This window comes from Mauremys mutica, chromosome 13 (genome assembly GCF_020497125.1).
Source record: "Mauremys mutica isolate MM-2020 ecotype Southern chromosome 13, ASM2049712v1, whole genome shotgun sequence".
NCBI classification, from domain to species: domain Eukaryota; kingdom Metazoa; phylum Chordata; order Testudines; family Geoemydidae; genus Mauremys; species Mauremys mutica.
In genome coordinates this window covers 43,330,321-43,338,545 of record NC_059084.1, presented here as the reverse complement: position 1 = coordinate 43,338,545, position 8,225 = coordinate 43,330,321, and the positions used below count along the sequence as shown (strand labels likewise).

Below are 8,225 nucleotides of genomic sequence, written 5' to 3'. Positions count from 1 at the left end.
TTATAGAGGTATAAAAGAAAGAATCAAAATCATTGTCTGCCTGTGTAAGGGCCTTCTCTCACTGTGACAGTCTGAGGCCCTGATCTTAAGCTAATGCCTTTGGCTAAGCAGCAGGGGCAGCCATAAGCTGGAAAGCAAACGGTTACATCCTCACATCCCAAACCAGCCACACTGAAATAAGGGACTCTGGGGCTGTTAGAAAGGTGATCTGATCTATCACCTCCAGAGAAAGGGAACAGCCTAAAAAACTTAAAGAAAACTTAGTTTGATACCATCCTGTCTGGCAAGAACTCACTTATCAATAGCTGGGGTGTAAAATCCTCATTTCTTTGTTGTTCTGTCACTGTAGTCCCCACTTCCCTATTGTTTGTCTGTATAATCTCTGTCTGCTTCTGAGATTGTTTCTGTCTGCTGTATAATTAATTTTGTTGAGTGTAAACCAATTAAGGTGGTAGAATATAATTGGTTAAATAATTATGTTAAAATGTGTTAGAATTGGTTAGTTAAACTTCAGTAAAATGATTGGTTAAGAACTCAAGTTTTACTATATAGTCTGCAGTCAATGAGGAAGTAATGGGGGGATTGGAATCATGTTTTGCTATGGAGGGGAATGGGAACAGTGAGTGGGAAAAGGGACACAGGCAAGGCTCTGTGGTTTTAGTGCTGAGAAGCGGGACACTGAGGAAGAAAATTGAAATCATGCTTTCTGAAAGTTCACCCCAATAAACATTAAATTGTTTGCACCTTTGAACTTTGGGTATTGTTGCTCTGTGTTTATGCAAGAAGAACCAGGGAAGTAAATGGGTAAAGAAATAAGCCCTCTAACATCTCCCCTTGAGTGTCACCAGACTGTAGTTCATTTTATCATTGTGTTATTTGGTGTTATGCTCATTTCATGTGCTATTTCATAAATTATAGTCAATGTATGTTAAATAGATTTAAATTGTAGGATTATAGCAGTAAAAAACTGAAAAGTATTTCGGAGTGATGAGTGTGTATTAGGTATATAAGTAAAGCATGGGTGGAACACAAGGCCCACAGGCTGAGGCCTGTAATATTTTAGCTGAGCCATACTGGACCATAGGCTTAAGAATGGTTGATATGAATGGATGGCATAGGAATAGCCCTATGCCAGTAAGGTCACAAGATTACTGTAAAAGATCTACAAATAGGTGATGTTACCGAAAAATAGATTGCAATAGACCACAAGGTACTGCCCAAGATTACGAGAAACTTTATTGTAACGTGAAATGTCCTGTCCTGACAGCAGGATATATGTTTTATATAGATGATAATAAGTGTAGTAAAAAGAGAGCCCGAGACATAAGGCCTTGTATCAGAGGCCTGCTGTGAGGCCTAAGGCCTGAACTAAAGTAGTAGTCAAGCTTTTTCTGATATAAAGCAAAGAAGCAAAGTTAGCAGAAATCAGGCTCTGCCTGCTTGTAAGCTCAGGCAAAAACAGGGCTGGTATTATAAAAACACACACATTCCTGAGCAGTGCACTCATGCTAGCTTCTCAACTCATCAGCCATCATATCTCTATGGCAGACACTCTCCAGAACAGGTTTTTGCACAGTTCCCTTCCTATGGTGTGATAATCCCAGCAAGCCAGGCCATGTGAAAGGACAGTGACTCCTTTGCTGTCTCTTTGAAGGCTATGAACAACCGTAAAATGTTAGTGCCACGTTTGTTTGGTGTCTACAGGATTCAGCATCATTTGAGTGGGGATTTCTTGAATACCAGTGGGACCTGATTCTGGCATTTAGGCACCTAAGTCCCATTGTGAATCTAGTATCAGAGGGGTAGCCGTGTTAGTCTGGATCTGTAAAAGCAACAAAGAATCCTGTGGCACCTTATAGACTAACAGACGTTTTGCAGCATGAGCTTTCGTGGGTGAATACCCACTTCTTCGGATGCAAGTGGTGGAAATAACAAGTGAATCTAGCCCTTCTTGCTTTCATTTCAGGTAGAGATGAAGGTAGACTTACCTTTTGGACAGGTGAATTGCAAGCTGGAGTCTCTGATGTCAGCCCTTCCATCAGGTTTTCAGGTCCAGGACACAGTCTTCAGTCTAGTAATTGGATTACTTCAGTAAAAGTCTCCCCTCTGTGTCAGCCATCTTGTTTTCATTATGAAATTATATTGCCTTTGAGTTCCTCATGAAATGAATGGAATTATAATACCTTTGAAATGTTGTGAACATTCTTCTAATCTTTATACATCTGTTTTTCAATAAATAGATTAACTAGTTGCTTCCTAGAAAGCTAAAATAGGGTAGAGATGACAAACAGGTTACCCTCCAATTACATATGTGTGGTGGAGCAGTACAGAGACTGTAGTGAAGGTTGGGTCAAGGTTTTCAGTTGAACAAGATACATTTCCCTTGCTCCATTCTATGTCCATGTGATTATCTCGGACATTATACCTAGAATGTATCATGTCCTTTGCTTTTTCTCTGGTGCATAATAAGTATAAGCAGTTTTTTTCCTTCTTTCTTTCCCACATCATCCCTCCACAGACTGTATCCAATGCGGGAAATGTCTAGTCAAACCACAGTGAGCGAGTTCATTCTGCTGGGATTCCCTGTATTTTGAGAGCTGCAGATTTTACATTTCATGGCCTTTCTAGTGGTTTACCTGGCAGCTCTGACGAGAAATATTTTTACCATCATGGGCCTAGTACTTGAACACCATCTTCACACCTCAATGTACTTCTTCAGGTTAACTGATCCTTCTTAGGCCCCTGTTTCCCTCTGTCACCATCCTCAAATCCATGGCTAACACTTTAATTAACACCAGATTGATCTCTTTCTCTGGATGAGTTGCCGAAGACTTTACAGTTGCCACTTTTGTTGCTACAGAATGGAATCTTCTTTCTTCTCATACAGCAATGGTGTATGTCTGTCAATTTGCCACTCTCTGCTTTAGAGGGTTATCATAAATAGGGGCAAATATGCCAAATGTCAGCTGGTTCCTGGAGACAGTGAGGGGTGATGAAGGGGCAGCTGTACTGTGTAATGGGAACTGGGAGTAGAAGAGGGATTGGGTGGAGAAAGGGTGGCTATACTGTATAATGGACACTGGGGCAGCAGAGAGTGAGAGGTAGGCAAGTGACAGCTATTCTGTATAATGGGCACTAGGGACAGCAGTGTGTTGGGTTGGGGCAGCATAGAATCATAGAATATCAGGGTTGGAAGTGACCTTAGGAGGTCATCTAGTCCAATCCCCAGACAGATATTTACCCCAGTTCCCTAAATGGCCCCCTCATACATTCATAGACTCTAGGACTGGAAGGCACCTTGAGAGGTCATCGAGTCCAGTCCCCTGCACTCATGGCATGACCAAATACTGTCTAGACCATCCCTGATAGACATTTATCTAACCTACTCTTAAATATCTCCAGAGATGGAGATTCTACAACCTCCCTAGGCAATTTATTCCAGTGTTTAAATACCCTGAAAGATAGGAACTTTTTCTTAATGTGCAACCTAAATCTCTCTCGCTGCAGTTTAAGCCCATTGCTTCTTGTTCTATCATTAGAGGCTAAGGTGAACAAGTTTTCTCCCTCCTCCTGATGACACCCTTTTAGATACCTGAAAACTGTTATCATGTCCCCTCTCAGTCTTCTCTTTTCCAAACTAAACAAACTCAGTTCTTTCAGCCTTCCTTCGTAGGTCATGTTCTCAAGACCTTTAATCATTCTTGTTGCTCTTCTCTGAAACCTCTACAATTTCTCCACATCTTTCTTGAAATGCGGTGCCCAGAACTGGACACAATACTCCAGTTGAGGCCTAACCAGTGCAGAGTAGAGCGGAAGAATGACTTCTCGTGTCTTGCTCACAACACACCTGTTAATGCATCTCAGAATCATGTTTGCTTTTTTTGCAACATCATCACACTGTTGACTCATATTTAGCTTGTGGTCCACTATAACCCCTAGATCCCTTTCTGTGTACTTCTTCCTAGACAGTCTCTTCCCATTCAGTATGTGTGAAACTGATTGTTCCTTCCTACGTGGAGCACTTTGCATTTGTCTTTATTAAACTTCATCCGGTTTACCTCAGACCATTTCTCCAATTTGTCCAGATCATTTTGAATTATGACCCTGTCCTCCAAAGCAGTTGCAATCCCTCCCAGTTTGATATAATCTGCAAACTTAATAAGTGTACTTTCTATGCCATGAAGATATTGAACAGAGCCGGTCCCAAAACAGACCCCTGCAGAACCCCACTTGTTATACCTTTCCAGCAGGATTGGGAACCTTAATAAGTACTCTCTGAGTATGGTTATCCAGCCAGTTATGGACCCACCTTATAGTAGCCCCATCTAAATTGTATTTGCCTAGTTTATGGATAAGAATATCATGCGAAACCATATCAAATGCCTTACTAAAGTCTAGGTATACCACATCCACCACTTCTCCCTTATCCACTCTGTTAGGCATTCCTTCAGACTTCTCGGTGGAGACCGAAACAAAGAAGTCATTAAGCATCTCTGCCATTTCCAAGTTTCCTGTTACTGTTTCTCCCTCCTCACTGAGCTCACAACCATGGGTTTAGCAGGCCAATGCTCAAATTGCTAAGCTATCCCTCCCCGCCAGCAGTGGGTGGCAGATGGGGAAGGGGTGGCTATACTCTAGGGGCAGCAGAGGGTTTGAGATTCACTGCACATTAAGTGCCTCGGCCTTTTGAAAATCCCACTAGATTTCTATTTGCATCTAAAGATGCCCAAATATCTTTAAAGATTTGTCCCATAACACTCATTGGAAATCAATGTGACTTAGGCACCTAACTCACTTAAACACTTTTGTAAATCCCCTGAGATACCAATGTCCATCTGTTGGTGCCTAATATCGTTGTAAATCTGCCCTTTTTCTCTTTCTACCTGAATTCTCTGTGTTGAAATTGAGGATAATACTCTTCTCTACCTCTCACACTGCTCAAAGGATAAATATTTTTAATATTGTGGGGTGCTCAGAAACTTTGTTGATGGGGGACAGGTAAATTGCATAGACAGGACAATGGTGTGTATCTCATCAAATTTGTGAAGAGACTGAAGTCAAGAGTTTTACTGTCTGTATGATTTTCCTTTGAGGTTAGATGTTCTCCATCATTAAACTTATTGTTTATAGACTCTTTGATGGGTTTCTCATAAATGGGCCCTTTCCACCTGTTTAAAATTCCCAGCAGAAGAAATGCCCAGGGAGATCTCACCCTCTCACAGACAGGATAATTTATCCCAGATAAATATTGAATCTTTTGCGCATTGTTAAAAAAAACACAAGGCAGAATATACCATCCAGATTAACAGATCTGAGAACACTGTGAGGAAGAAGCCAGCCTCTATATCCATGGTCCCATATATCCTAGGTGAGTGCTCTTAGAAAACTGTTTAGAAATTCGGAAGTATTCAACTAGAAGGGTGGGATTCAAACATAAGTAGCTTGACCTTTAAGAAGGATAACAGAGATATTTTTATATTTTTGTTAGCTTCAGAGCTATACTATTATATATATTTTACTTGTAGGATGAATGAGGAATTGAAAAGTCAGGAAATCTTATAGAAGAAGACTAAGTAGATGTGAGAGAGGTATCTTAATCTTCCAGTTAAATCTTGACTGTCTCGTTTTTTGAATGCACCGGGCCAGATATTTAATGCCACTGAAGTCAATGGGTCAGATCCCCATCTGGTTTAAATCTGTGTAGTTCTTGAAAGTTATTGAAAATCTACTGATATAGAACAAGTTTTAGTGGTAGCCATGTTAGACTGTATCATCAAAAAAAAAAGCGGAGTCCTTGTGGCAACTTAGACACTAACAAATGTATTTAGGCCTAAGTTCTCAGGCATTCATCAGATCTGATGAAGTGGGTTCTAGCCCACAAAAGAGACCAGATTTCAAGTTGGAAGAAATGGAGATTGCATTGGTTGTATTAACAAAGTTTGTGGCTAATGAAATGTCAAGTTACTTTTAAGCTGACATCAGATGCCTCAGACATCTGAGATATGAAGAAATGCATGTTCACTGTCTGGAGGATTAGGTCAAAAATAACATTAGTAATCACCGGGAAAATCGGAGTTTAAATTATAATCTTTATAGGCTTAAATTATTGACCCTGTATTAAATCTCTAACTTCATCTAATAACATTGCAAAGGTTTTGTTTTACTATCTTTTAGGGACTGGTCATGGGAAACAGAGTGAGGGGAAATCAATCAGTGACAGAATTCACTTATTTATTATTGGGAGTTATTTTCTGTAGATAAAACCCATGGAAGACACCGAATGGGGAAATCAAACAGGCGTCACAGAATTCATCCTCCTGGGATTTGGGAATCTCCTCGAACTACAGATTCTTCTCTTCCTGCTGTTCCTAGTGATCTACATTGTGACCATGGCTGGGAACATCCTCATTGTTGTGCTAGTTGTGGCTGATCAGCACCTCCACACCCCCATGTACTTCTTCCTGGGGAACTTGTCCTGCCTGGAGACCTGCTATAGCTCCACCATCCTGCCCAGGGTGCTGGCCAGTCTCCTGACTGGGGACAGAACCATTTCTGTTGGGGGCTGTATTGTACAATTGCATTGCGTTGCTTGTCTGGGAGCTACAGAATGTTGTCTCCTAGCAGTCATGTCTTATGATCGGTATTTAGCCATATGCAAACCCCTGCATTATTCAGCCCTTATGAACGATCGGCTTTCCTTCCAGCTAGCAGCTGGGTCTTGGCTAAGTGGCTTCACAGCCAGTACCAACACCGCATGTTGGATGTCACAAATGATTTTCTGTGGGCCCAATGAAATTGACCATTTCTTTTGTGATTACATCGCATTGCTCAAATTGTCCTGCAGTGACACCAGCAAGATGGTTCTTGTGATCTTCCTTCTCTCCGTCATAATGATTCTTCTTCCATTTCTCTTAACGCTGACATCTTACGTGTGTATCATCAGCACCATCCTGAGAATCCCTTCCACCACGGGGAGGCAAAAGGCTTTTTCCACCTGCTCCTCTCACCTCATCATGGTCACAATTTTCTATGGGACCCTAATCATTGTGTACATGCTCCCAGACACCGCTGCCCTGCGAGACCTGAACAAAGTGTTCTCTGTCTTCTACACCGTCCTGACTCCATTGGCCAACCCCCTCATCTACAGCTTGAGAAACAAAGAGGTCAAGGAGGCCCTGAGAAAAGCTCTAAGTAAGACTATGACTTCTATAACCAATCACCGACTATGTGGTAGGCATTTATTGTAAGTTGCAATCAAATATGTAGAAAGGAAGCTCATCATGCAATGCAGTGTAGCAAACCACGGCTCATGTGGGCATCCTTAATTATTAGAGCTGTTCTATTACCTATAGTAAGACCCCAAGTGTAAGAAAGGGCCAGTTTAGAAGTATGGACTGCAGGGCCAGGTATAGGTTGACTCATAAGATATAGTCTGGATGGACCCTGGATCTGCCTGGGGTAATGTGAGTGAAATGAGCTGCACTGCAAAATGGGCAGTGATTTGGGGGTTTAAGTAGCAATGAATTTCTCCACAGTAGATGGTCTACATGAGGTATACCTTGTTTGCAGTGTTGTTGTAGCCATGTTTGTCCCAGGATATTAAAGACACAAGTCGTATGAGGTGATATTTTTTAGTGGACCAACTTCTGCTGGTGAAAGAGACATGCTTTTGAGTTTACATGGAGCTTTTCTTCAGATCAGAGAAAGTTACTCAGAGAATCACAGATAAATACAAGGATGGACTAGATAAAGAGTTAACACATGTTACACGAAATCATTGAAGGAGAGGTAGGTGGTTAAAACTTCTTCAATTACTGGACAAAGAGGGGTTAGTGGGTTACAGATGGTTAGAATGAGCCACAAATCTATTGTCTTTATTAAGGACATGTTTTTTGTTGTCTAGCAGATTTATGAATGTAAGTATAATTTAAAAATTACAGTGCATACTCACTGGGGGCCACATCCTGAAAGAAATCTTTCCCAAACTCCTTCTTTTGGCCTTCAAACACCCCTCCAACGTCACCAAGCTCATCAGAAGCTCTCCACCAGGATCCACCAAAACAAAGCAGCACCAGCCCCTGCCATAACAACAGATGCAAAACTTGGAGACATATCTCCATTGCTACAATGGTCAATATCCTCACAAGGCACCTTTCAGGACCCTTGGGCCCAACATGTGGTGTACCTCATCCAGTAGGCATTCTTAGAGCAAGCCTGACTGCACG

General features: G+C 41.5%; 1 protein-coding gene across 1 annotated transcript; it reads left to right on the top strand.

Annotated features, from left to right (window-relative positions):
- The first annotated feature begins 6,266 nt into the window (after positions 1-6,266).
- Positions 6,267-7,247, top strand: LOC123347410 (olfactory receptor 10A4-like). Its single transcript, XM_044984826.1, has one exon. The coding sequence runs from the start codon at positions 6,267-6,269 to the stop codon at positions 7,245-7,247; it is 981 nt and encodes a 326-aa protein (XP_044840761.1).
- Positions 7,248-8,225: the final 978 nt, after the last annotated feature.